The 26,418-nt window shown below is 42.2% G+C and overlaps 2 protein-coding genes across 4 annotated transcripts in view; both read left to right on the top strand.

The window, feature by feature from the left end:
- Positions 1-26,418, top strand: part of WIPF3 (WAS/WASL interacting protein family member 3) — a 302,270-nt gene that overhangs the window by 84,611 nt on the left and 191,241 nt on the right. The window lies entirely within an intron of this gene.
- Positions 16-26,082, top strand: PLEKHA8 (pleckstrin homology domain containing A8). Its single transcript, XM_057424927.1, has 14 exons — positions 16-250; positions 11,374-11,490; positions 12,155-12,310; positions 13,935-14,059; positions 15,152-15,310; positions 16,026-16,066; positions 16,786-16,943; positions 19,834-19,993; positions 20,423-20,508; positions 21,156-21,214; positions 22,683-22,813; positions 23,305-23,375; positions 24,655-24,716; positions 25,637-26,082. The coding sequence occupies exons 1-14, from the start codon at positions 211-213 to the stop codon at positions 25,832-25,834; spliced, it is 1,563 nt and encodes a 520-aa protein (XP_057280910.1). The 5' UTR covers positions 16-210; the 3' UTR covers positions 25,835-26,082.

Genomic DNA, 26,418 nt, shown 5'->3' with positions numbered 1-26,418 from the left:
CGCTGCGGGGTCGTTCTGTGGGTGCGCGGCTGCGCTAGAAGCGTGGCGGCGGTGGGCCGGCTCGGCGGTAGGGGCCGGGCCGGCTCTTGCAGGCGGGCGGCGCCCCGCTATGGCCCTGTGTGCCGGTGGCGCGGTGGGGTGCGGGCGGCGGCGGGCGGCGTGACTCCGCCGGGGGTCGGCCGCGCTGCATGGGGGCGGGAGCCGGCCGCCATGGAGGGGGTGCTGTACAAGTGGACCAACTACCTGAGTGGTGAGTTGCTGCCGGTCCTCAGCCTCCGCGCGAAGCGGGCTTCCCCAGCGGCACGGTGCCCTCCTCTGCTTTGTGTGTGTATTGGCTGAGTGTGGATCAACACTGACCCCGCCGTGATGGGGACCGGTCCCGGCTCACCCAGCTGTGCTGTCACATTGTCACCGCCCAGCACTGGAAGAGGCGTTGGACCCGTTTGTGGGGGGTCCCTGGGGTGGTGGGTTGGGGTTCAGGGTTGTTCTGGATGCACTGGGTCATACTCGCCAGCGAACTTCCCCTGTGAAACTTTGACTGCTCTTACGGAGGCGCTGTGGGGATTTGGGGGAATCCTAGATCTGGGAGGAAAAGGTGTTGGCATTAAATTACACTTGGGAGGTTTGGGTGAAAATGCGTTGAAAACAAGAAAGAAAGAACAGGAACTGGCGTCAGGCCCAGATTGTCGTTTTTGGGGAGTCCCCGTGCCATGGGAAGCTTGATTTTGTTAGCAGACTGGAAACAGCCGTACATGGCCATGGTTTGTTCAGCGGAGGTGGTGGGGTTAGAAATGCTGTAGAGGCAGGGAGTGTCGGTGCCACCTGTATTCCTGTGGAACGTCCACCGCTGGATGCGTTGGAGTCGGGGGGAGGGGGCTGTAGTTTAGGCTTGTAAAACCTCTCTGTGGATTGTTGAAGCAGTTTGGGTACTTGATGGTCAAAGGAAAAAAACCACGACCACCTTGACGTTGCCATGTGTTAAGTTCTGCGCGGTAGCGTGTGTATGAGGGATGCCTTCTTGCTGGAGTTTCTTCTTAGAGAGGCTGGAACAGCTGCACCTCTCCGGTTCGTTGCGAAAGTGTAAGAAATCGGGATTAAACCGAGAAAAAGCTGAAGCACAAGCAAGTGATGAATTCATGTGGCAGGGGGATGGGGAGAGTGGTGCGTGAGGCTGGATTTACTGGTGTGCTGGAAGACTGCTGCAGCTTTTCCCCTCTAGGCAATAGGTGTTCTGAGAGGGGAATCAAAATTTGTCAGGTCTCAGTGAATAGACATGGATTTTTATTTATCTATTTTTTGCTTTTGAGTGATGGAGCATGTGGCTTGGCTTTTCCATTCGGTTTGCAGAACTCAGGCTATGTTAGGCAGGCTGGAACTAGATGATCTTAAGGACCTTTCCAACCCTTACTATTCTATGATTAGTTCTTTCCCCATATAAAAACATCTATGGTTACATTTATCTACAGTTCTGTGTGTTTTTCTTTGCATTGCTTAAATGCTGGTATGTATTTGGAACCCTTGCACTTGCTTTTGTGCCATGAGACCTGGGGAATGTTTGTCTGTGGGAACCAGTGCGTGTGTAGATGACTGACAGGCATTTGGCATTGTAGTATTTGTGCCCAAGTGAGCGTGTGGTAGGATCAGCTGGACTTGTCTTCTGATGATAAGATGAAGCCTAAGAACCAGAAGTATACCTGTTCCATCAATATTAATATTTTTTCTTTTGCTAGCCACTCTGATACACATTTTCAACCAAATGACACTTTATGAAGAAGGATGATGCTTTGCAAACCTCTCTCTAACTGAATGCAGATGGAAGGAATATCTTTTCTTAAGATATATGAGACTTGCATCTGCTAAAAACTAAATGAGGTTTTGTTCTCAACAGAGAGAAAGTCTGTGGTGGAGGATTGATGCATCTTTCTGATTGCTTTGCTGAAACTTGACTCTCATAGTAAGTGTGGTGGTCAAGGTCACTATGTGCCTTTTAGGTTGTAGAAGATGTCGTGTGTTTGAGAACAAGAAATTTGTTGCTCTGTAAGCTAACTATGCTTACATGTGCTTTCTTTTGGCATGAAATGAAGAATTCCTGCCCTGAAGCCATTAAGTTATAAATTTATGCAATGATGGAAAAAAAAAAAACAACCCACATGCTGGAATGTGGCATTTATCATAGCAGTAGCAGAGAGCTGGGGAGTGAGAGACAGGAAAGCCTCCTTTCAGGGATTAAGGGAACTAAGAAGGTTCAACAGGTCATCCAGAACAGCATTTCTGCCAGTATTCTGCCCCCAGTATGCCTTTTGTCTTGATCAAGGTTAATCAGTCTGGTGCTGCATAGTGTAAAGGATGTATGCAAAGGGTAGGGAAAATGTGTATCATCTCCGTATGTTGGTGTGTGCCTGTGCTAGTAATACAGTGCTGATACAAACATACACAGCAGGTGTCTTGCGCACTTTCCTCTTCATAACAAAGAACACACCTTTGTTTCACACAGAGAGGAGATAAGACGTTCATCGAAGATCAAGCTTCTGACTGTAGAAAATGAGAACTGCTTTCCCTTCTTGCTGTGAAAGAGGAACTGATATGAGTTTGTTGGTGATAGAGTCTTTTGGTTTTATAACATCACCATCATGAGAGGTCAAGTCTACATTAACCTATTTCCCCCTGGCTCTTGGTCAGGGAGCTAGATCTGTGTTGTAAATTACATAGTTATTGACAGCAAGAGCATTTCAGAAGTAGGAAACAAGTTTGACTTTCTGTGGGCAAAGAAAGCATAGCATGATTGCCAACAACTGAAAGATGGATTAGCTTGTCTTACTGCTCAAACAAGTTATCTTGTTTATAACAAATGCACTTGTTTGCTTTTGTTATATATAGATTAGGGTTAATTGAATTAAGGTTTTTCCTCTGGTGTTGGTCCTGAGCTCACATTGTGGTTTCTATATGCAGGGGTTCCAGTGCTGCCTCTGAAATCTCTTGAGTTCAGAGAAATGAGATTTTAGAGTTTTTTTCCCACTAACACAGTGGCCACCAGATAGTGATTTCTCAATGTCCTCTTTTTAAGTGAAGTGTGCCAACTTTGGATCAGATATGCATGCATAGAGGTCTAGCCTCTAAAAATCCACTTGGGATCTTATGTTTGTTGTAAGTGTGTCCTGAGATTGCTCTCATCCATGCTGCCCCCCCAACACTGTTAAAAACTTACAGGAGGAAGGAACTTTGGAAGCAGAGTTACCATTGATGTAGAAAGTGTGATAGCACTTTTTCACTTGGGCAAGTATATGATGCTTCTGCAAACTTCAAATTACAAATCCTAAATATCCCCAGAGCTGGGTGACTTACATCCTGCAGGCACTGTTGACCTCAGCTGAGCCTGCAGTCAAAGCGTGCAAGTTGATCTTAAAAAATTCCAAGACTTCACCCTTTGCCAAAACTCTTTATCTAACGTTAGCATTGCACAGGAAAGGTTGTGGAGGCTAGGGATGGGCTTATCGCATGGATAAAGGGATTATTACACATATTTCAGTTTTTTATTGTAGTAAGCAGTTGGGGCTATAAAAGTATGGGAAGGTATGGGGCGATTGCTCCATACCTTCCCTGTAGCTCTTCAGTCTGTTGTGCTGCCACTGCCTGTGGTCCTGGCTGAACATAAGGCATTCAGGTGTGGACAGCAGCAGAGCCAGATCCTGGCTGCAGTGTTGTAGCAGGACTGATCTCAACCTAGGGGATGCTGCTGGCAGAACAAAGGAAGGAGAGAGAGTGGAGGTGAACTGCACATGAAGGCTGCTCTCTGCTGTTTGGAAGCTGTTTCCCACAGGACTCTGACTGAACTCAAGCTCCAATTCACATTCTTTGTTAAGCATACCTTCTGATTAATGAAACAAATTTGTCTACTCTTTGGAGATTGCCTTGTAAAAATCATCTGCAATTTTTATTTCTTACCAGGTTTGTAGAATGTGTAAGCTATTGCTTACCCACAGGGGAACAGAGCATGGAGTTGGGGAATACCTTCCTTCAGTGGTGTGTGTGAGAGCTTGGCGCTTTCAAGTTAATTCCTCCCACACGCTGCTGAAATTCAGTTCAGATATTCAGCTTAGGCACGCCTCACGTGGGATCACTGGCCACAGGCGGGATTGCCACTAACTCTGGAAGAGGTTGTATGTATCAGCTCTTGGCTTGGGGATCAAAGGCGGCTTCGTCATTAGAAAAAAAAATGCTGACTGCCTCCACTGACTTGCCTGGTATTCATTATGTGCTCTGTGAAATGGCTTTGATCATTTTTCTTCGCAAAGCTAAGATTTTCTTCGTATTTAAACATTCACCTCCTTAATTGTGCTGAGTAACACTATCTTATCTTTCCTCAAGGTATGACACATATGCAATCACTAGTGAGACTGCATCGCACCAAATACCATAGTTAGCCCTCCCCATGTTCCTGTATGTGATCATCCACTCGTTTGTTGTGGTCTGAATTATTTTCAGTTTATTTGAAGATGCCCAGAGCCAGCACCAAGCAGTATATTTCAGCATTCACATAAAACTTTACATTACTCATGTTTCTAATGATCTGGAATTACTTAAAAAACTTGGGGGTACAGCTCAAGAAAATGTGAAAAAGCATTAGGTTTTATAGCTTGAATTGGATGTACATGATACTGCTTATAATAGGTCTTTCTTTTGGGAGTTCAGCTAAAGAAATCTGACTTTTTAGGATGGGAAACATGTAAACTTTCAGTTGATACCACGCTCTGGAAATCAGGTTCTGTGTTCTCAGAGATGAAGGAAGTAATTGAAAACTTCATACTTGGATAAACATCTTGTTCAAAAAAGCTTTTGTTTATAATGTTTTTCCTTCTTTTTAGTCTCTGGGTATAGTCTAAGTTCTGGTGGTATAAAATTAGAAGTCTGGCTTTTGTGGAGGTAGACCTAAAGAGGTTTCTGTTTCCTTCCTGTTAATGGTCTGCCCAGTATTGTTGACTGTCCCTGCTTTCAGAGACCAGGTGTTGGTTTAGACGGATGACCAAGTCTCACCCAGTTCTGGCTACACTTCTCACCCCAGATGCTTTTGGCACTGGTTAGTTCCTTCTCTTTAGATTTTGCATAATTATGTTTGTGTGGTTTGACCTTCTTTCTCTTGTCTCTCTTTCCTTCCTCCCTGATCTTCCTCAAGCAATCTTGCTTTTGTCATACCTTTTTGGAATTTAATAATGTGCTTGCAGCAGAAAAGTTTAGTGAGGCTGCAGGAATGGAAATCGGTGTCCCCTCTCTCCTCTCTTGGTGTTTGAGCAATGCTGCAGAGCCTACATGGTGCAGTGTTCCCTGCCAGGTATGCTGCAGTACCAGTGCCTCTGCATTCAGTCCTTCTGCACTGAAGTGTGTGCTCACAGGGAATGACTGGGCAGGATAGAAGTGAAAGGTGTGGCAGAATGATCATGAAGAAATACAACGATGTGGTATCTGTGTTTACATAAATTCATTGGTTGGCTGAGTCTGGCCTGATAATCACCCCAGGGGTCAGAGAGAGGAGCAGCTAGTTTGCTGGGGCTGGGAAGTGTAAACAGAGGATGGAAACTCCCAGGAGCAATGAATGACTTGAAAGAACGTGTCTGAGCAGTGGCCTGGATTATTGAACTTTTGCCTCCATCGCTCATCACGATCCTGTCTCTGCCCTTCATCCTTTCGCTGTGCCCCTTCATTAATGCCTGACTGCTGATCCGTTGTGCTCTCTGTGCCTTGGCTGGTCACTGGTATAAAATCATTTACAAGCAAATCCCTCAGACAGCAGGATGCTTTTCCACTGCTGCTAGAACTGCCCTAACAGTTGTGATTGAAATGAGTAATTTTTATGGGATCCCTGCAAGAAAAATCATTTGAGGAGTGGATCACTGTGTTAAAGCTAGTTCCAGCTGTTGTTGCTCATGTCCCTCAAACAAGTGCTTTAAAAAGTGATACAATTAAGTACTACATCTGTTAAATTCATTACCGTTAGGGGCTTTTAGTATTGATTCCTGCTGTTAATATGCACATAATCAGAGTTAAATTTCAATATGGGCATTTTTAGAAGCTGATCTCTAGGTGACAGATAATAGCTCAGAGGAGAGACATGAATTGTCACACACTCTTGAAAGCCTTTCTGCTGTCCCTCATGGATATAGACTGGTTTTTCATCCTGACAAATTGTTTTGCTAGAGAATTAAGGCTGCAAAATGTTTTCTATTACCTGGGATTGTCCTTCCCAAAATACTGGGTAGCCTTAGGAGGCTGTATAGAGAAAGCAGGCAGCAGTTTTCAGTGCAGATTGCTTATGTCAAGATAACCCTTTAACTGTATTACTTCTGTTCATTGTATGAGAAGGAAGAGGGAAAGTTTTCAAGCTTGATCTGTGTAAGAAAACTCTTTGGCTGAATGCTTTTCCCTGCGAGAAACCTGGTGGTGACTGACAGCATGAAACGCATGGCCATGTGCACGGAACTTAGTCATGCAGTTAGTTGTTAAGAACTGGATTGTAAGATTTAGCATGGGTGCCCAATTGTTGGTGCTCTGGGATCTTGAAAATGAGCATTTCCTCAATTTGTGACATGGAGATTTCCACAGCTTTAATTCCCTAGGGAAATCCTTACGTGTTGGACATTGGTGCATTAAGACCAGCAGTGGGTCTTCTGGGCCAGTATGAAACATTTGTGTTGTATATCTGAGGAGCTCTGTGCACAACTGAGGTTTTTTTCAGCACAGTCCATTAGCAGCTCAGTAGTCTTCTTTCTAAACTGGAAATAAGATATATTGACGTGATCCAATGTTTTGGCTGTTAGATGCATCCTGCAACTGGAAAATATGACTTTCCTTGTAACTGGAATGCAGGTGTTTTGTGTTCACAGTTGCACAAGGAGAAGGTGCTGTCTGCTGGCAAACAGCTGCTATGCAGACAACCAAGAGCAGGCTGGGTTTTAGCAAAGGTGCAAACATGGCAGCATTCATAGACTTAAATCAGTACCGACAATTGGGAAAGGACATGTATCGTGTTTGCTCTTGCTTTTTTCAAGACACCTGCACACTCTTGGTCCCATTTGAGCTGAGGTTTCAGCAGCTCTTGTCTAGCTTGATACAGCACTGAGCATAGCCAGTGGTTCTTCCACCTTTGGATACTGGGAGATAAAGCGGTAGATGATGGTACGGTGAACATACAGCACAGCTTACTTTGCCCAGGGTGGGATGAAAAGGTGGATATTACTTATTCTTGCTGTGAGATGTCTCTGACTGTCAGAGCAGCCACTCTGGGACTCTGCTGTGATCCTGCACAGAAAAGCAGGGATCTGCCCCTGCTCTGCCACCTGCAGTTAAGTCTTAGGTCTTGCCTGTAATATTAGGAATATGGATGTGATGAAGGCGTTAATTTCTCCTTCCCATCAGGCAGATGTTGCCGTAACATGGAAATTTCAGAATTATGTCTTATCCACACTTAAAATCTGAATTAAGGTCAAAGAAGTCCAAGGACTATCTGTTGCATGAGGTTTTTTATATAGACTTATGTTGAAGCTCAAGAAATTAATAAGCATAAAGTATTGTAGTATTATGGTTGATGAGAAAATGAAAATGAGCCGGCAGTGTGCACTCGCAGCCCAGAAAGCCAACCGTATCCTGGGCTGCATCAAAAGGAGCGTGACCAGCAGATCGAAGGAGGTGATCCTGCCCCTCTACTCTGCTCTCATGAGACCTCACCTGGAGTATTGTGTGCAGTTCTGGTGTCCTCAACATAAAAAGGACATGGAACTGTTGGAACAAGTCCAGAGAAGGGCCACGAGGATGATCAGGGGACTGGAGCACCTCCCGTATGAAGACAGGCTGAGAAAGTTGGGGCTGTTCAGCCTGGAGAAGAGAAGGCTGCGTGGAGACCTCATAGCAGCCTTCCAGTATCTAAAGGGGGGCTATAGGGATGCTGAGGAAGGACTCTTCATTAGAGACTGTAGTGATAGGACAAGGGGTAATGGGTTAAAACTTAAAGAGGGGAAGTTTAGATTGGGTATAAGGAAGAAATTCTTTCCTGTTAGGGTGGTGAGGCACTGGAATGGGTTGCCCAGGGAAGTTGTGAATGCTCTATGCCTGGCGGTGTTCAAGGCCAGGTTGGACAGAGCCTTGGGTGACATGGTTTAGTGGGAGGTGTCCCTGCCCATGGCAGGGGGTTTGGAACTAGATGATCTTAAGGTCCTTTCCAACCCTAACTATTCTATGATTCTATTACATAATTCTAGTGGAAAGCAAGCAATAATAAAATCCTGGGTGTCTGCTCTTTGTGTCTTTTAGAAATGCAGCTGGAACTGGCATCTCTTAATTGCAGCTTGTTTTCCAGGTCACCAGTTTGACTTGTTGAGTATGCAGTTCTCCCAGATGGTTTGGCTTTGTGGATGTCTAATGTGATCTGCATGTCTTCAAATGTTTTTTTCTGTCTTCAGGCTTGGCACTTTTGAATGAATGCTGTCTGGAGCCTGAGTTGTATAACATTTAGGTTTGAATTATGTCCAAAATTCAACTGTGTTATCAAGAAATGTCAAGTTTGCTCAGTGATGGCTGCATCCAGACTTCCTGAAGTGTAGTGGTGGAAGTAGACAGGTCTTTCAGGCTGTCGAAATTTCAGCCGAAATACTGAATCCTTAAGCAGATTGCTTAAATATCTGTTTCTGTAGTGGACAATATCAAATCTTCCAGGTACTATAGGTACTAAAAGTTTCACACAGGAGTGCAGTATGTATTAGGACCTTAACCTGTATCGTGTGAAGTTGTCTGGAATCTCTTGATTTTATTCTATGGCTGATACCTTAAGCTGCTGCTAGCTTTTATTGTACTTTGCATTTTATTGTTTGGGTTTGTTTTTTTTTTTTCATACCTGTCTTTCTCCAGCAAGGTCAATTTTTACCATTAATGGCTCTGTGTCTCCAAAATGAGCTGTGGAAGTATGAGCTATATTTTGTCCTGTCTGTGCACCACCACTATAAATGGACTTAGTAAATTCTTCTCCAAAGTTGTATCAGTGCTAGTACCAATAAGACCTTGGAAGGATCGGCTTTAATTTTCTGTATCGGGTGAGGTCTGAATGCTCAGTTCCAAAAATTGCAGTATTCTCAGGACAGTCTATGGGGAGAGAATAAAAATGAATAAACCCAACACTTGTGTCCATGGAAGCATCCAAGTGTCCTTTTGCTGCTTTGATTTTTGTTGTTGGTTATTGTTGTTTGGAGGTTTTTTTCTTCCTTCCCTTTTCTATATGCTTGCCAGTGTGAAGCTCCTGTAATTGAAGATTGTATCCCTGTTGCACTGCCTATGATTTGTCAGCCACACACTATTTTTAGCTGGTTGTTTAGGATAACCTTCCCATGGCTGCTGACTCAGTGAGTACGAGGTGGTTACTGCATCTTCTGACAGAAAGGACCTTGCTGGGATCTTCTTAATTTTTTTTAAATTGGTTTTCTTTTACAAAAATGTGTTTTTATTGCATTTATCAGAACAGTTCTGTTCTGAAAATGCTGTCCTAGTTAACAGTTGCCTGTCGTAGACTTTTTAATGCATATCTTAATAAAGAAGAGCTAGGTTCTGCAAAGGATGACAAGTAATTGCTGCTTCCCACTCAAAAAAAAACAAACCAAAACAAAAAAAACAAACCCCAAAACCGCTGCCAAAAAACCTAACCAAACAAAAACCTCAACAAAATATATTGACTCATAGTGTATTTTTAACCAGCCTCCAAAGTGATGGAGGCAGAGTGCCTTGTATGTTGGCTAATTGATTGCACAGCCTTTGATTGATGGGATGCAGTTTGGTTTAGCATCAGCTGCAATTGTAAGCTGTATGGCCGTGGCTGAAATGATTCATGTGCAGCAGCAGGATCTCCAGACTGAATTAGAGGCTTGTATTGACTGTGGCGCTGTGCATTAGTTAAAGGATTGGTTCTGTGCCATTGAGTGTCTAAAGCAATTAACTGCTTCTCTCTGCTGAACAATCACCTCCTTTTTTCTGTGAGTTCCTCTATATCAGTAGTGACTTTTCGGATAATTTCTTTATTTTGGTGGCAAGACAAATAAAAATCAGTCTTGTTTGGTTTTTGTTTGGGTTTTTTTTCAATTCTCATTCTTGTGATTGTTTTCCTCTACATGCAAAATAAAGAAGTATTGGGAATACTTTAGGATTTATAATGTATTTACATTCTTCTAGGAAATATGGGGAAGCTCTGGAAGGGTGTGGAAAAGGATTTAATTTGTTTTCCAGCCTCCCCTAAGGTACAGCAATCTACAGACCACATTGGCCCAGCTACAGTGGTATTGCTTGTTTAAAAAATTAACCAAACAAAAACCCAAAACCAAATTCCTACTATTAGCTTGTGGCTTTAGGGCTTTCAGACCTTAAACTGAGTTGGACTTGGCTTCAGCAGTAGCCTAAGGGGTCAGTCCCTAGGTGGTAAGGCGCAGTCATTCCTGTGGAGTGGAAGCTTCAGCCTCTCACTCCATTGATCCTGGCCAGGGAAACTTGTAGCTCAGTAATGAAAGCTGCTTTCCTCCAGTGATGTTGCTGTCACATTTCTTCTTAAGTTGATGAGCTTGTAGTTTTTAATTAGACATTTAATTGTGCCGTGTTTGTTTCTATCTTTTCATGATGCTGCAGTACTTAGAAAAGAAGAAAACAAAAGGGGTGATTTAGTTCTGAAGTTGGGCAGCTTGGTGGGCAAAAGTGTACCAGAACTATTGATTTTGGTCTAGTCTGGCATTTTGGTTGTTCTCTGGGGAAGTATCCAGAAGAGCATGTCATTAATTCAAGACTTTGTGTGGGCAGCATGGGAGTTTCAAGAGCTGTTGAGAACCGTTTAATTGAAAGATGGTTTTCAGAAATCAATGGATCCACCTCTGTCCTCTCCTTCCCTTGATTTTTAGGAGTTTATTGCCCATTGTTTTTCAAGACAATGTGGCTAGCCCTTCTAACAAGGAAGGTAGACATGTAAGGCAAGACAGCTGGGATGGCTTTCGGTAAGACAGAAGAGGTCGGTTGGGGAGTGATGGAAGGAATTGAGGGGTGGTGAACTGAAAAAGTAAGTTTGGAAGAGAGTATGTCAGTGCCACAAATGTTAGCAAAACTACTGAAAATGACATATGGCATCTCAGGAGCATACTGCTGTGGCCCAGCTGCCTGCAGAAAGGACATGTAGCTGCCAGCAAGCAGGGGTTGTGGTATGCAGCAACCAGGCCTGTCCACAGATCTTCACTACTTCAGAGGATTTAATTTTCTGAGGGGAACTGAGAACCTTTGGGGGCCTACTTGCAGTGAATCCCAAATGAGAGAGGTGGTGGAACTGCAGGGAGAGGAGTAACTGAGAAATGCAGTTTTGTTTTTCAGGCTGGCAGCCTAGATGGTTTCTTCTCTGTGGTGGCATCCTGTCCTATTATGACTCTCAGGAAGATGCCTGGAAGGGTTGTAAGGGAAGCATCCAAATGGCCGTGTGTGAAATCCAAGGTAACTAAGATACAGAAACACTCAGCTGCATGAAGTTTTTCTAGTAATGTTGCACTCAAGATGAGATTTCAGGTCCCAAGAGCTATTTGGTATCTTGATTTCTTTGGTATGTATTTGTATTGGTATATATATTAATCTATGTACCGGTTTTTATAGTATTTTAAAAATGCTAGAGAGCTGCAAGCCTCTAATATAATGGGTATTCTACATGTGGGTCACTGTGTTTCATGAGTCACGGTGGAACATCATACAGCTTCGAATGACTCTTCATATGAACAAAGCTGAAGCTAGAAAGATGAATAATAAATAAATACTAGGTCTGCTCTCTCAGAGCATGTTTGCCACATGTTTGAAGTACAGTTAGGGGCTGGAAACCTCAAAGAGAGGGTTGCCAGAGAGGATTCCATTTCCATAAAGGCTCCCAGATTTTACTGTACTGATCACAAAACTGCTTTTCATAGCCTTTTATCCCACAGCTGTACGTGTGGGTGGCCTGTCTATTCCCCAACCCAGAAGTGATGTTATGAAATTGAAACGGGAAGTTTTGGGCTGTATGTTGCCTCTCCTTCATTACTGCTTGACCTGCCACTTAACATATCTGTTAAGATACTCAGTTGGGCTGGGAAGGGGTGAGGGACTGGTCTGAAATCTGTGTTGCTTCCAGTTCATCCTGCAGATAACACACGAATGGACCTGATCATCCCAGGGGAACAATACTTCTATCTGAAGGCAAGAAATGCTGTTGAAAGGCAAAAGTGGTTGGTTGCACTAGGAACTGCCAAAGCCTGTCTGACTGACAGCAGGACACAGAAGGAGAAAGGCAAGAATACCCTTTGTGATTGATGCGTACTAGTATTTGGAAACTGAAATGCCATCATGGTTAAGCTGTGAAGATTAATTTATCTACCTCTTTGCTTTCATCAACAATCTCACTTTCACCCCAGTGAAAAACCCGCTTGCTTACAAGTATGGTGTTATTCATGAGTCACTGTGAGACCTCTGGGCTTAACCTTGTGTAACCTCAGCACAGTGACTATGTAGAAGATGGGAAAACATTGAATTATTAATATGTCAGTGATCCTGAGCAAATGCAGGGGCAGCAGATACTTCCTTTACCTGAGGTGAGAAGTCACTTCACCTCTTGGCCTTATGTGCATCTTCCCCAGGCTTTGCATCTACCAGTTCAAACTGAGTCAGAGCTGAGCAGAAGATGATACTTAGAATCATACAATAGCATCATAGAATAGTTAGGGTTGGAAAGGACCTTAAGTTCCAACCCCCCTGCCATGGGCAGGGACATCTCCCATTAAACCATGTCAGCCAAGGCTCTGCCCAACCTGGCCCTGAACACTGCCAGGGGTGGACTTGTAGAGTCCTGCACAAAGTGGAGACCTGATGTGCAGTGCTTAGAAGCAGGGCAAAGTTTACAGGTATAACTGACCTGCAGTAGCACGGGTGAAAAGGTACTGATGTATTTGCAGAACTAAATCATGTTAGTATTGTTAACAAACAAACTTATTTTGTAATTCTGGAACTTCAATGTAAAAAAGTATTTCTGAAAAATCTCAGATTGACTGTTAGTCATATCTGGATTAATCTGCTCAGTTCTGCAGTGTTCAGTACAAGAAACATACGGACATACTGGACTGAATCCAGCAAAGGGCCACTAAGATGATTAAGGAAATATCTGCTGGAAGAGCATAAAAAAGGTGGAGCCAGACTCTTAGTGAATGGATGAGGGGAAATGGGCATAAATTTAAACACAAGCAACTCCACCGAGACATAAGCAAAAATGTTTATATTGTGAGGATGAGGGAGCACTGAAACAGGTTGAACAGAGGAGAGGTTGCTGAGTCTCCATCCTTGACAGTGTTCAAAACCTGACTAGACACGGCCCTGAGCGATGTGCTCTGGCTGACCCTGATCTGCAGGGAATAGGACTATCTGGTCTCTGTTGGATCTCTTCCAACCTCAACTATTTCAAGATTCAAGTATATATATTAAATTAATCCCTTTATGTTGGACTGGATGTGTATTTTTCCTCCAGTGTTTTCTCCCAGAACCCTGATCTTTTAATTCACAGTGTAATTGTTTGCCCCTTAAACTACTCAGGATGAAATCCCTATGTATCCTATTTGTTTTCACTACTTAAAAGGCCTATTAAGGTCAAGTGTTGTGTACTTGCTTTTTCTATGTCCTAAGTCTAGGAGCATATCCTATTCACTCTTCTTATCTGTGATGGCAAATAATAAAACAGTATTTTATCTGTCAGGAGCATAATTTATGGCAAATCCCGCTCACCTTTTTGAGTTGATAGAAAATGTTTTGAAGTAAGGAAGCACTGACTGAATTAGATTGGATAATACTATTTCAGCAGCTGTCCAAAATCATATACTTCAGGATGAATGCAATAAATTTAATTCTTCTTTTGTTTCACTTTTTAGAGTTCACTGAAAACACAGAAGCCTTGAAGACCAAAATGTCTGAACTCAGACTGTACTGTAACCTCCTTGTTCAGCAGGTGCATAAAACAAAGGAAGCTAGCATTTCTGGCGTATCAGAACCAGAGGTACAGCTCTAGTTTGGTGTAGATCACATCTGTAAACTCTTGAGCATTGTGAATTCTTCTGGTTAGCCAATGTAGTATTCACTCACAGTTACTTAATATTGCACCCTGCTTGATTAGCCTTGTTTATGTTAAAGTTTCAAACTTTGCAAATCTTCCTGACCAAAGCAGCTTCATTTAAGTGCAATCTCCTAATGACAGTCATCTGCCCCTTGCTTTGGGAAAGATGTGAAGGAGGATGCACATCACTTGCTAGAAATGCTGGTGTGAAGTTCCAGGATGCCTCCCCCTGGAGAGATGCGTCCTCAGGTGCAGGACAGGCAGGCAAAACATCTGAAGGTTAATCATTTGTGTGTCCAAACCGTCTCTGTAAAGATATCTGATAAGCTCTTTATGGTGAATTAACAGGCAGTGCAGAAGCATGGTGTAGTGTGTGACTAAAAGTCATTGTTAGAACTTGCAGCTCACAGGTGTTTGACAATGAATAAGTAATGTGGTATTTATCCAGCTCATAGTTCATGCTTCTGGGGGAAGACTCACTTTCCCTGATCTTGGTGGTATTTAATTGGAAAGATTTATTGCTAAAAGCATTTCAGCATCAATAACTGCTGAATAACTGCATCAATAACTGATGAAGAGTATTGTGGCCATGTGATACTTCATTCTGCCTGGTTTTCAATTGCAGTAAATTTTTGTTCATGAGATTTTTGAAGTTACTGTCTGCAGAACATTCTGTATCTATTTGTTTACTTTTCATTTCTCATGTCAGTGGTGTCTTCTGGAATATCATTGTTGAATACATGAAGGCTTAGTATTTAATACACTTTTAACACCAGGGATAAGTAACCAAAAGGTATTGCTTTTAAAATGCAAGCATACTGAGTTTGTTGCAGAGACTGATAAGATTGGTAATGTTGTGGGGGGTATAGCCCCAGTAATACAGGATGACAGTTCTCTGAGACGCTGACACAATGCATTTTAATTCATGTTAAACAGAAATCATGACTGTAGCAGCTGTGGGCTTTGTAGATGTTAGTTGCTCCAGATCTATCTTCTGCAGTGAGTCTATTTATTCCAATTGGCTTCTTCCCACAGAATGAGATTGATATGGGAGCTCTGTTAAAATCAACCTGTGACACCTTCCTGAAGACTCTTGAAGAGTGTATGCAGATTGCAAATACTGCCTTCACTTCTGAGTTACTGCATCAGACCCCACCAGGATCCCCACATTTAGCAGTTCTCAGAACGAACAAGGTAATGGACAGTATCATCTTCTCTCAGCCTTGGGAGGGATGCTAAGGCTCTGTTTCATAAAGCAGCATTTGCAGAAGTAGGGAATGTGGTTTTAACTGTATTAGAGCTAGTAATCCTCCACTGGATGTACCCAGCTATTTCTTGTGGTTTGCAAGTGAGGTAGGGCCATTTTTTAATAAGCAGTGACCAATCTTTTAACTTTTAATGACAGGGGGAAGTTAGTAAGCATTAACTTTCTGGGCCTGCTCCAGCTGCAGACAGTGGTGTTTCAAAATACCTTGGCTGTTTGGCAAGTTGGTCCACTGAAGGAGCTTACCGCAATTATTACTCTCCTAAGCTCGTGCAACATTGGATCTGTGGTAATACACCAATAGGAGCTGATGAGCTTATCTTTCAAGACAAGGGCACTTTCTTGAATCCTGGATCCACAACTTACATAGGCAAAACTGGATCATCTAGCAAACAGCAGATTAAGGTATATGTAGGAAGGTAGATGTGTCACCGCATCTGAGAAATATTCTAATAGTGTAATAATGTAGCACCTCTTTTGTGTTTGTCTGTATACTGCCTCCTGGTCAGAGAATTGGGGAGCATATGCTTAGTTTTTTGGCTTTTTTGCTGACTCCAATTTGTATTTAATAAAACATGAAGTTTGAGAAGCATGATACAGTTGTCTTGCTTTAAAGAATATTCTCCTTCCCCGCTTATCTTACAGGTAAAGCACTCTGTTTTGTCCGGTCACACGCCAATGGAAAGGTATAACAAAATTCTTTACTTTCAGTCTTTCTCTAATCTGTTTTTGTTAGTAGCTGTTACTTCCATATTTTTATTCTAGTATTGGATGCAGGCAGAATTGTATAGCTGAGCTGTGTACTTGAAAGCTGACACAACAAAAGGGAGCTGGTTCACCACATCTCTCCCTTAGCAGCCCTTTCCCCTTTGTTTTTCTCAGCCGTCTACTTGGTGACTTACTGGTTAGTCACCAGCCAGTTCTGTCCCACTTAAGTACTCTGTCCTACATCTCAGGTTCCACTCCATAACCTTATAAAATCATTGATAGAGAGCAGGCTGTGATTTGTGGAATAGATGGCAAGGGTATATATTTTAAAGTACCAATCAGGGGATGTTATTATGTTACAACATTATATATTACAACATTATATATTACAACACCTGCCTGTTATTTTTCTTTTTTTTGTAATCAATTGTGTTATTTTTTTATTATGTCTCTTTTCAATAAAGTTCACTGGAAATATATTCAAACTCAGCAAACTGAGGTTGAATCATTAATCCTACTTGCTGCAAAGAGCTGCCTGGTTCTTTTTGTTATTTTAGACAAGTTCTTTTGCTCAGAGCAGCCTGTGACAGCCTATAATTTGTCTGCTGTTTTTCTCTTGCTGTTTGTGTGTTTTCACAGGAAGAAGCTTACCAAGCAATGTTTTATATACTAACCATTATTCTTTCCCTTTCTTCAGGCAGATGGAATTGAACCCCTGTGAAAATGGCTCTGTAAAAGTAGAAATAAACCATCAAGAGCAAACCCTTATTAAAAGTCTGGAATGTTTAAACCTGGAAACAAATGAAGGAAGTAAGGATGTTTCTATTGACAATCACATAGCAGAGGATTTGGCAGGTAAATACATGCATCAGCATTTATCCGGGATCATTATTTTTTTAAATGTAAATGGAGGGAGGTGTAGGCTGCTTCAGAGTGTGCTGATACCTTGCTTCCCAGGAGGGGGAATGTCAGTGTGCTTTAGTCTGATATGTGACCTTTGCAACTCTTCTCATAACCGCAAAGCTGAAGCCGTTGTTCATAAGCTAATGTGGGACTGAATGGGGGAGGAAACTAAAAAGTCTTTCTGACAGGTGGAGGCTCCTCTAGATGCTGATTGACATGTGTAACAATACAGTCTGGCAGAGCTTGGGTTCTTCTTGCACTGTAGACAGGCACATTATTCCCAGAGGCCCTCCACTAGGAATGCTAGCACCTCTGCTAGTACGGACAGCTACAGTGTCAAAAGGGGGACATTAAAGCTTTGTATGCCTTTCTGTGAGGGGTTGACCTTGTAGTAGCTCTTGATTGCTATAACGGATCTTTACAGAAAATTAACCCTTTTTCTGCAACTAAGAGTTTACTAGAAAGGACCTTATTTTTTCTATTACCTTAGCAATAGCTTAGGTTTGTGTATGGCTTCAGTAACAGGCTGTTGAACTGCTTGAGTATAAAATTCCATCCAAAGTAGCTATATTGTTAGGGGCTGGTGAACTTAATTTTGGTAAGCCTATATAAGTAACACATTATTTCTGCTAGTCCTGTTGAATGGACTGTATCATTTGTGAACAGTAGCTTTCTCTGCCTGGCTGTTATTCCAAAACATATGTATGCAAGTCAGTGAATTAGCTGAAGTCTTTAAGCCCAAGCCCAAGATAATGAACATGGTGATTTTGCTCTTAAATGGGTTTCTCCTGATTTATTTCCCCTCCCCCTCCCCCCCCCAATTTCTGTGGCTGATGTAGTATAGTAAGTCCCTGCAGAGTAATAATGCATGTGTCACCATTTAGTGTAACACCTCAAGAATACAGTGCTAAAGTAAGGAGATCAACCTAATTCAAGTCAGGTTGGTCGTATATAGTCTTCAGTGGCACTTGAAAGTCTTCCTTTGCTGGAGAGACAGATTCCCTGAGAAATCTTGCATGCTAGTTTTACAGTCTGGCAGCAAGATGTGCTGTACCTGTGGCTTGTGTGCTGCAGATGCTGCGAGTATATCATTTTTGTTTCTTGACTTGTTCTGTGTAGTTCTTCATGAGGTCAGAAATGCAAAGGATATATAAGACTTTGCCTTCCTTTGTAGATGCTGTTAAGCCAGAGAGTTGTAGTCTATGGGGCTGAGTCTAGTTGGAGGCCTGTAACTAGTGGAGTGCCTCAAGGGTCAGTACTGGGACCAGTATTATTTAATATATTCATCAACGATTTAGATGAGGGAATTGAGTGTACTATCAGCAAGTTTGCTGATGACACTAAGCTGGGAGGAGTGGCTGACACGCCAGAAGGCTGTGCTGCCATCCAGTGAGACCTGGACAGGCTGGAGAGTTGGGCAGGGAATAACTGGATGAAATATAACAAGGGAAAGTGTAGAGTCCTGCATCTGGGCAGGAACAACCCCAGGTTCCAGTATAGGTTGGGAAACGACCTGTTAGAGAGCAGTGTAGGGGAGAGGGACCTGGGGGTCCTAGTGGACGGCAGGATGACCATGAGCCAACACTGTGCCCTTGTGGCTAAGGCCAATGGCATCCTGGGGTGTATTAGAAGGGGGGTGGTTAGTAGGTCGAGAGAGGTCCTCCTTCCCCTCTACTCTGCCCTGGTGAGACCCCATCTGGAATATTGTGTCCAGTTCTGGGCCCCTCAGTTCAAGAAGGACAGGGAGCTGCTGGAGAGAGTCCAGCGCAGGGCAACTAAGATGATTAAGGGAGTGGAGCATCTCCCTTATGAGGAAAGACTGAGGGAGCTGGGTCTCTATAGTTTGGAGAAGAGGAGACTGAGGGGTGACCTTATTAGTGTATATAAATATATAAAGGGGGAGTGTCACGAGGACGGAGCCAGGCTCTACTCAGTGGCAAACAATGATAGGACAAGGGGTAATGGGTACAAACTGGAACACAAGAGGTTCCACTTACACTTGAGAAGAAACTTCTTCTCAGTGAGGGTGATGGAACACTGGAACAGGCTGCCCAGGGAGGTTGTGGAGTCTCCTTCCCTGGAGACATTCAAAACCCGCCTGGACACATTCCTGTGTAACATTATCTAGGTGTTCCTGCTCCAGCAGGGGGATTGGACTAGATGATCTTTCAAGGTCCCTTCCAATCTCTAGCATACTGTGATACTGTGATACTGTGATGCTCGTGCAGTGTTCTATTCATTTGAAATGGATGTGCTAGACCGCAGTGTGGAAGGGACACTTGGATCTTTTTCTGAGAAACTTAAAGATACTCACACAAATCGGAGAGAACATAGCAGCCTTTGATATCATAGCAGTATCCATCTGAACAGCCAGGTTTTTTTTAGTTATCAGAAGGAGCAAACAAGTCACTGTTACTCTTTTGCTTTTGAAAATGCACTGTGCCACTTTATCAGCACTGGGGAAGTTAGAACCATGTAAGAAGTAGTCTTTCTTTTGAAGAGATGGTCTGCTCCCTGCTGCACCCAATCACTTCTTCAATCCTCTTCACTCATAAGGCTGTCCTTGCTTGAAGGTGTGTGGGCTCACCTCATTGGAGCCTGGTGCTTGGCCCGTCTCATTAAAAGAAACGGGAAGGGTACTGGTTGAAATGTGGTTTGAGGACGCAGTGGACCTATGGTGAGAGTCATAGTGCTGGCAGGGAAAGCTTTTAAACTTGCATGATCCAGATATCCAAGTGCCTTCCATCAAATAGGAAGCATCTCGATGAATAGGAATAACCATATGGGTAGGTAGCTGTTTTCTGTTTCTATGTTTTTTTCTTCTGTTTCCTATAAATGTAAGGCATTAAAGAAGATGGAGAGAGCAAGATGCAGGCTGTAGAAAGCCCTGGTGCTCACAAGTTACTGCAGTTGGAAATGAATTCTTTAAGTGGATTGACTCTCTGTGAGGAAGACAGAAATGACAATGATTCTCCTACCTTCTTCAGTGTCATGAGCAATAGGTAATACAAATTTCAGTTTAAAAGATTATTGAAACTTTGTTAAGCCTTTAATTGACTCACTTTTAAGACTCTTCTGTCTGTAAAGCTGTAGTTGCTGAGATTACTTAACAACACTGCATACAGCACAGTAATTGAAGAAGATATCCTTTGTAGAATTAGCTGTGCAGAGTAGAGTAGAGTGGGAGGTTTTTTCCTTGTTTGTAATTACAAGCCTTGCACACCACTGAATGTGTATTTTCTGCAGTTATTTTCTTTAAGCGAGTGAAACAAAAGTCATGCTGGTTTTGTTTCACTAGATTTTATTTGATTTTGAATATATCTATAAATTTTACCTCTATGAAAATGAAGTGGGCATGAAATGTAATTCTGCCTTTAGAAGATGCACAAAATGAGTTAACGTAACAGTTTTCTGCTTGCCGTGGACACCAGGTTCAGTGATATTGAACTTCGGGAGGAGGAGGGCATTCCAACAGAAGAGTTTCTGGAGTCATGTTACGCAATTGTGCCTGTTCTTGGTAAGCAGCTACTTCTTTTCTCCTGACTACTTTTGACTGCTGTCAGCTGCAAGAAAAGGTGGAGCAGTTGGTTTGAAGAATTAATTTTTCTGCCAAAGTGATATAGTAGAAACAGTTGCTATCAGCAGAAGCAATTTGACTGATAGCTGAAGATGTTTTTTACTCCTTCCCTTTATACAGGATCCACTCTCATTTAGTACAAACTCATGTATAGTCTGTCTGGAAATATCTATCCGGAATAGATAGATTTCTTCCCCTCAAGAGCAGTGTGCATACCTTACACATCCAGTACAGCTGACAGCACACCATCAGATGAACTAGCAATATGATTTTTTGAAAGACTTCTATCTCCAGCTAGTGTATCCCCCTACCTGCTTGGTCCTTGCATCTAACAGTGGATTGAGGTCCTGTGAGCATGCACACTTTTGAAGGCTTCCAAAGTGTAGGTTGGTGTATTAAACACTTGTATGAACATTGGTTCTACACCAAAGAAAAAACTTTGATTGTTCATTTGTCGATTTTATCGATATTCTCTTGCCATGTAGAAGGATTAAGACAGTAAATGAAATTAATTGTTACTAAGACATGAAGACATGAGGGCTGGAAAAAGGCACAATTTTAAAATATGGACTTTTTTTCTTTTCTAGACAAGTTGGGGCCAACTGTTTTTGCTCCTGTTAAAATGGATTTTGTAGGTAACATCAAGGTAAAAGCTTACTTCTAGCACTGATTTTTTATTTTTTTTTTTTATTAACAAAGTATCTTTTTTAGGGACTAAAGCTTAAGAATCTTTGTTGTAGGAGTCAATACTGGAAGGCTGTTTAATATTTGATAATGCTACCATCTGTCAGATCAGAATGCTGAAATGCCCCTAATTCTGTTCTCACAGTATATGTGGTCTTTGATAAATCCAGTTGTTGTGCATAAGCTTATAAAACACTTGATTGACTGCCATATAAAAATTCTGTTACACCTAAGGAATATGACTTGATTCTTAGTTTGATAGGTTGTAAGTCATGATGAGGTGGTAGCAATATTGACTTTAGACTCTAAAACAAACTGGCAGGGGCGGGACGAAACCCTTTCCTCAACCAAGGGGGAGGAAGTTAGTGCATTAAGAAACAGCTCCTCAGCAGCCCCAGTTCTTGTTCTGGAAGTTCTTCCAGCTCCAAGTCTGAAAAGGTTTGAGGTGCTGCTTGTGAGAGAAGATGTACTCATAGCGAGACTTCATAGCTTTTCTTTAAAGGGGAAAAAGAAAGGCAAAACATATCTTCTGAGTGGATGATAAGGAGCATCACATGCATTCAGATTTGTTTGGTGCAAAGACACGTATTTGCTTATCCCACTGAAGGTAGTCAATGAAAGACAGAAAATAGCAAGAGAGAAGAATGCTATTTAAAAACCTAAAACCTTGAATATTTATTGTCAACTGATAGGAAGCTACTTCTTTACTGTAGAAGAAGAATCTGTTTATCTGCCCTGGCACTGGAATAGGTTGCCCAGGGAGGTTGTGAATGCTCCATCCCTGGCAGTGTTCAAGGCCAGGTTGGATGAGGCCTTGGGTGATATGATTTAGCATAAGGTGTCCCTGCCCACGGCAGGGGGGTTGGAACTAGATGACCTTAAGGTCCTTTCCAACCCTAACGATTCTATGATTCTATATATTTTCTCTCTTGTTTTTGTGAGGAGTTGTGTATAACAAACTTGGGAATAAATTAAAAAAGCTTAAGCATGCTGAAGACTGCTAAGTGTAATCAAGAATTTGCAGCTTAGCAGTTGTCAGAAGGTAGTCTTGCTTGTAGTCGAAGCATGGGGCAAATAAGACTTGCTTGGAGAGCAGCTTGAGTTAACTCCTATCCACCAGTGTGCGGGGTGTCATGTGAATCCAAAGCATTTTGTCACACAGATTCCATGTAAATCTTTGACTGAGGTGGGTTTTTTTGGTGGCACTACCCAGATGGCTAGCCAGATGTGTTTGGGGTGGTGCTCTGGGAAGGCATGTCCAGCATGGCAGGGCAGTCGTGCTGTGGGGAGTGTGTGACATGGTTGGGTATCTGTGGTATGCTTTTGAAGGGAAGAGTTCTGGTAAATAGGTGGTATTTATAGGGCAGGCCACTCTTTTGTCTTAAAAACCTAAAGCTTTGGCTCTTGGTTTGTTGTTTTTTTTTCCCCAGAAAATAAACCAGAAATTTATAACCAACAAAGAAGAATTTGATACTCTTCAGAAGATAGTGCTGCATGAAGTGAATGCAGGTGTAGCACAAGTTAGAAACTCTGCTACGGAGGCTCTTCTGTGGCTGAAAAGGTAAGTCTTGTATCTGCTCACCCTATGAACTGCTGAGGTGCTATGAGGGACCAGTGCAGGCTTATGTATGTGGAGCAAATCAGGTACTTTCCACAGGCTTCATTAATCCAAATTGGCTAGTTTCAAGATTAATATGTCATCTGTGGTTGTATCGCTGCAGTTTTGCCAAAAGGCCTGCAAAAGCGATGCTAGGCAACTGTTTTTCCCATAAAAGTGAAGTTACAGTGAGTGACTGATCTTTCTGGGCCAGAACATCAAGCAGGCGATTTCAGGCTGTGGCAGAAATGTTTTAGCAAAGTGATTTTCCTTGGGCAGGGAGAGAAGCTGGAGGTTGTGGCTCCATTTTTTTTAAATCCAGATTGAAAATAACACCTTAATTCTGAGTTTTATTGCACTTCTGAGTTGTATTGTGACTTTAGGGGCTTTGTTATACTTTGGGTTACTTTGTTATAAACACGGTTTCTTTCTATTTCATGGGTTCATCCTGACAGAGGCTTAAAGTTCTTGAAAGGGTTTTTGACAGAAGTGAAGAATGGGGAAAAGAATATCCAAACAGCTCTGAGTAAGTGCCAGTTGCTTTGTTCTTTGTGTGCTTCTGAATTTACATACTTGGCTGCTTTCCTACTCATTTAGAACCTGTTTTCTTTTCTGCAGTGACTAATGATGCAAGTAATCTCCAAGACATAACTTTTTTTGAAAACCACAGTTTTGAAAACGGCCACCTTCAAGTGGATTACTAGATAACTTGTCAATGTTGATTTAATAGCAGATAAAGATTTCCTTATCTGGTATACTTTTGACAAGGGAAAAAAGTACTCGTTCTGTTTTCTCCATGAGTTTGCAGCAGGAGTGCTCTGGAATTTATAGCTACTGTTGTGTTATGTTTTTAGTTCCTTGTGAGATTGGCATCGCTCTTTGAAATCACCTCTTTGCCAGCAGGGTTGTGTACTGCCTATATCAATTAGAAGGGAACTTGTAACAGAAGTGAAGGAATTTTTTCCAAGTACACAGTTTCTGACACTTTCCGAATTAGGCTAGTGCCCACAGCAAGTATAAAACAAAATACAAACCTGCCTTAGACTTGATGTGGTTATCCCTGAGTAAGCAGGAAAATGCATTGGTGATTTTTCAATCAGGGAAAGTGTGATACAATGTCAGATATTTAAAAATTCAACTGAAGCACAAGAATATGAAATTACAACAGTAACAAACTAAGAGTGAGAAAATATGGCTCAGAGATGTTTGGATTTGTATATAGGAAGTTTGTACATGAAAGTGAAGGTGCCTAGGAACATAACAACGGTCTTCATCAAAGGCTGCACTCTGGGCATTCACAAGAGAGATCCTGAGGGTTATTTCAGTACAGGCCTGGTGCTTTCTTTTCTACTGGTCCTCAAAACTGGACCTTCAGATGTGGAGTTCTTGGTTAACACCTGAGCTGGCTAACCATCAGCTTGCAGGATTGTTTAACCCCATATAATATGTTCCCAGCTTTGCACTGGACTGAGTTCTAGACGGTAGAAGAAGTGTTATTTATGAAACGCAGGTAGTCAAATGAAAAATTACATTTGCCTTCCTGTCTGTTAGAACACTTACTTGCTGAGGATGTGTTGAAGGAGATTTGACAGCAGAGCTGAGACCCCAGTGCAAAAATCCTGTATCTGTCATCAAGGTTCAGTTATAACTGTGGTGCTCAGAAACAGACATTATTTGCATCCAGTGACAAGAATGTATCATATAATAGTAATTTCTAAGCTCTAAGTTCTCTTTGTGATGCAAACTTAAAACTGCCATACATTTATCTCTTGATTTATTTATTTCTTATTTACTTTTCCTTTAAGACAATGCTTATGGAAAGACATTACGGCAGCACCATGGTTGGGTTGTCCGCGGGGTCTTTGCAGTAAGTATTTATCTTGCTGATGAAGGTGGGGGTCTTGTTCGTGCGATCTTATGTTGTATGTAATTAATAACCTATGTTAAATTTCTAAGCATTACAATTAATAGATACCTTTGTCCAACCTAATTGTCATGGTTATCACTATGTTTAGTATTGGGATTTCAGGGTGGAACCTGCTTTCTGGTGCCAAACCAGATCACGCTTGCCTGTACACTTTGTTCATTATGTGTTTTTCAGCACAGTCTTGCAGGGCTATTAAATTAGGAAATTAGAGTTTGAGGTTGCTTTTTTTGAGGATTGATCTGTCTTTGGATGTGATCATTCAAGACGGTTTAGTGCAGAATGTGTCAAGAGTTGTAGTAGAATATATCGGCTAGAGGAAATGGTTTATTTTTTGTCCAGTCTGGCAGCTCCCCCTTGTGTTTATCACTGGAAATTATCACTGAAACTGCAAAAGGAGAAAGGAAAGCTTCATCCAGGCAATCATAACAGAGACTTCAGCTGGGAGAAACAGAAATGTTGGGGAGAGCTTTCTGAAGAGCATTTTGAGAATGGGGCTTTAGTGCAGTAGTGTGTGACACTGGGTTGGGAGTTCCCTGAACAAACTGTACTTTATTTGGGGTTTGTATTTAGTGTATGTTATTTATCAATACAAAATATGATATACAGAGGCTCCCTAAAAATCAGGCCTCCCTGAAGGTGATTTGGACTGGGGATCTATGCAGGGATAATAAAAACAGTAAAATAAAAAGATGTTAGCCTTCCTACCAGTAAAAATCCTTAACATATGCATGTACACATAAATACATTAAAGCTATACAATCTAAGTGCAGTGAGGGATGTCTTGGAAGTTTTTCTTGGCTTTAGTTAGGTTTCTTTTCCTGTCCTGTTTTGCAAACCTGATAGCTTTGTTTCCTCTCCAGTTAGCTTTAAGGGCAGCTCCAACTTACGAAGACTTTGTGGCAGCCCTGTCTGTAGAGGATTGTGATCCTCAGGAAGAAACATTTTACAAAGGAATGCAGAGGGACCTCAACATTTACTTACCAGCCATGGAAAAGCAGCTAAATATCTTGGACACTCTCTATGAAGTACATGGTTTGGAGTCAGATGAGGTGGTATGACTACAGCAAGACCACATCTTAAAACTTCAGGGACTGTGTCTGTTAACAAAGATTTCTTTCATTTGATTTATTTTTGGACCTCATTTCTGTTTTTTGTATCTTTTCACGTGGGAAGGATGTTGTGAGTGTTTTGGGGGAAGGGTATGTGTGATTTTTACTTTTTTGTTACACTTCGACTGTGTTTAAAGGCAGAGGTACTGTTTCTTTTTGGGTCATAACTGTGTCCATGATGAATGTTTTTGATTGTTTCTCTCCTGCCTGTGTGCTTCCTTTTCACCTCATCAAATTAACAGAGCAGAATTTGGCCTTTACTCCCTTAGAGGAGACCTTTGTGTGCAATGGAGTATTGGGATGTCAACACGGTGCCCAGGCAGGCACTGCTGGCTCTGGCTTTCCCATGGTCTGTGCTCACTCCCTGTGACTGTGTAGGACAGGGTTAGAGAGTTCTAGTTAGCACAGTAGTAGAAGGGCACCTAAATGCCAGCCTATAAGGTATGTGGTGAGTTTGTCCCTTAATTCGGGTTGCAGCTTTTTAATGGAGCACCTCCTCGGTTGGGGGATCTTCATCACAGGCGTTTGTGGCT

The sequence above is a fragment of the Pezoporus wallicus genome, unplaced genomic scaffold (genome assembly GCF_028554395.1).
Source record: "Pezoporus wallicus isolate ANWC-B61680 ecotype Strahan unplaced genomic scaffold, APGP_CSIRO_Pwel_v1 contig_3181, whole genome shotgun sequence".
Taxonomy (NCBI): domain Eukaryota; kingdom Metazoa; phylum Chordata; class Aves; order Psittaciformes; family Psittacidae; genus Pezoporus; species Pezoporus wallicus.
Note: the sequence above shows the minus strand (reverse complement) of the source record. Positions and strands in the feature narration are given on the sequence as shown.

Coding starts and splice junctions, on each gene's coding strand:
- PLEKHA8 (XM_057424927.1), top strand. CDS start 211: ATGGAGGGGGTGCTGTACAAGTGGACCAACTACCTGAGTG. Junction 16,944..19,833: donor CATAGCAGAGGATTTGGCAG/GTAAATACATGC, acceptor TATAAATGTAAG/GCATTAAAGAAGATGGAGAG. Junction 23,376..24,654: donor GAATATCCAAACAGCTCTGA/GTAAGTGCCAGT, acceptor TTTTCCTTTAAG/ACAATGCTTATGGAAAGACA.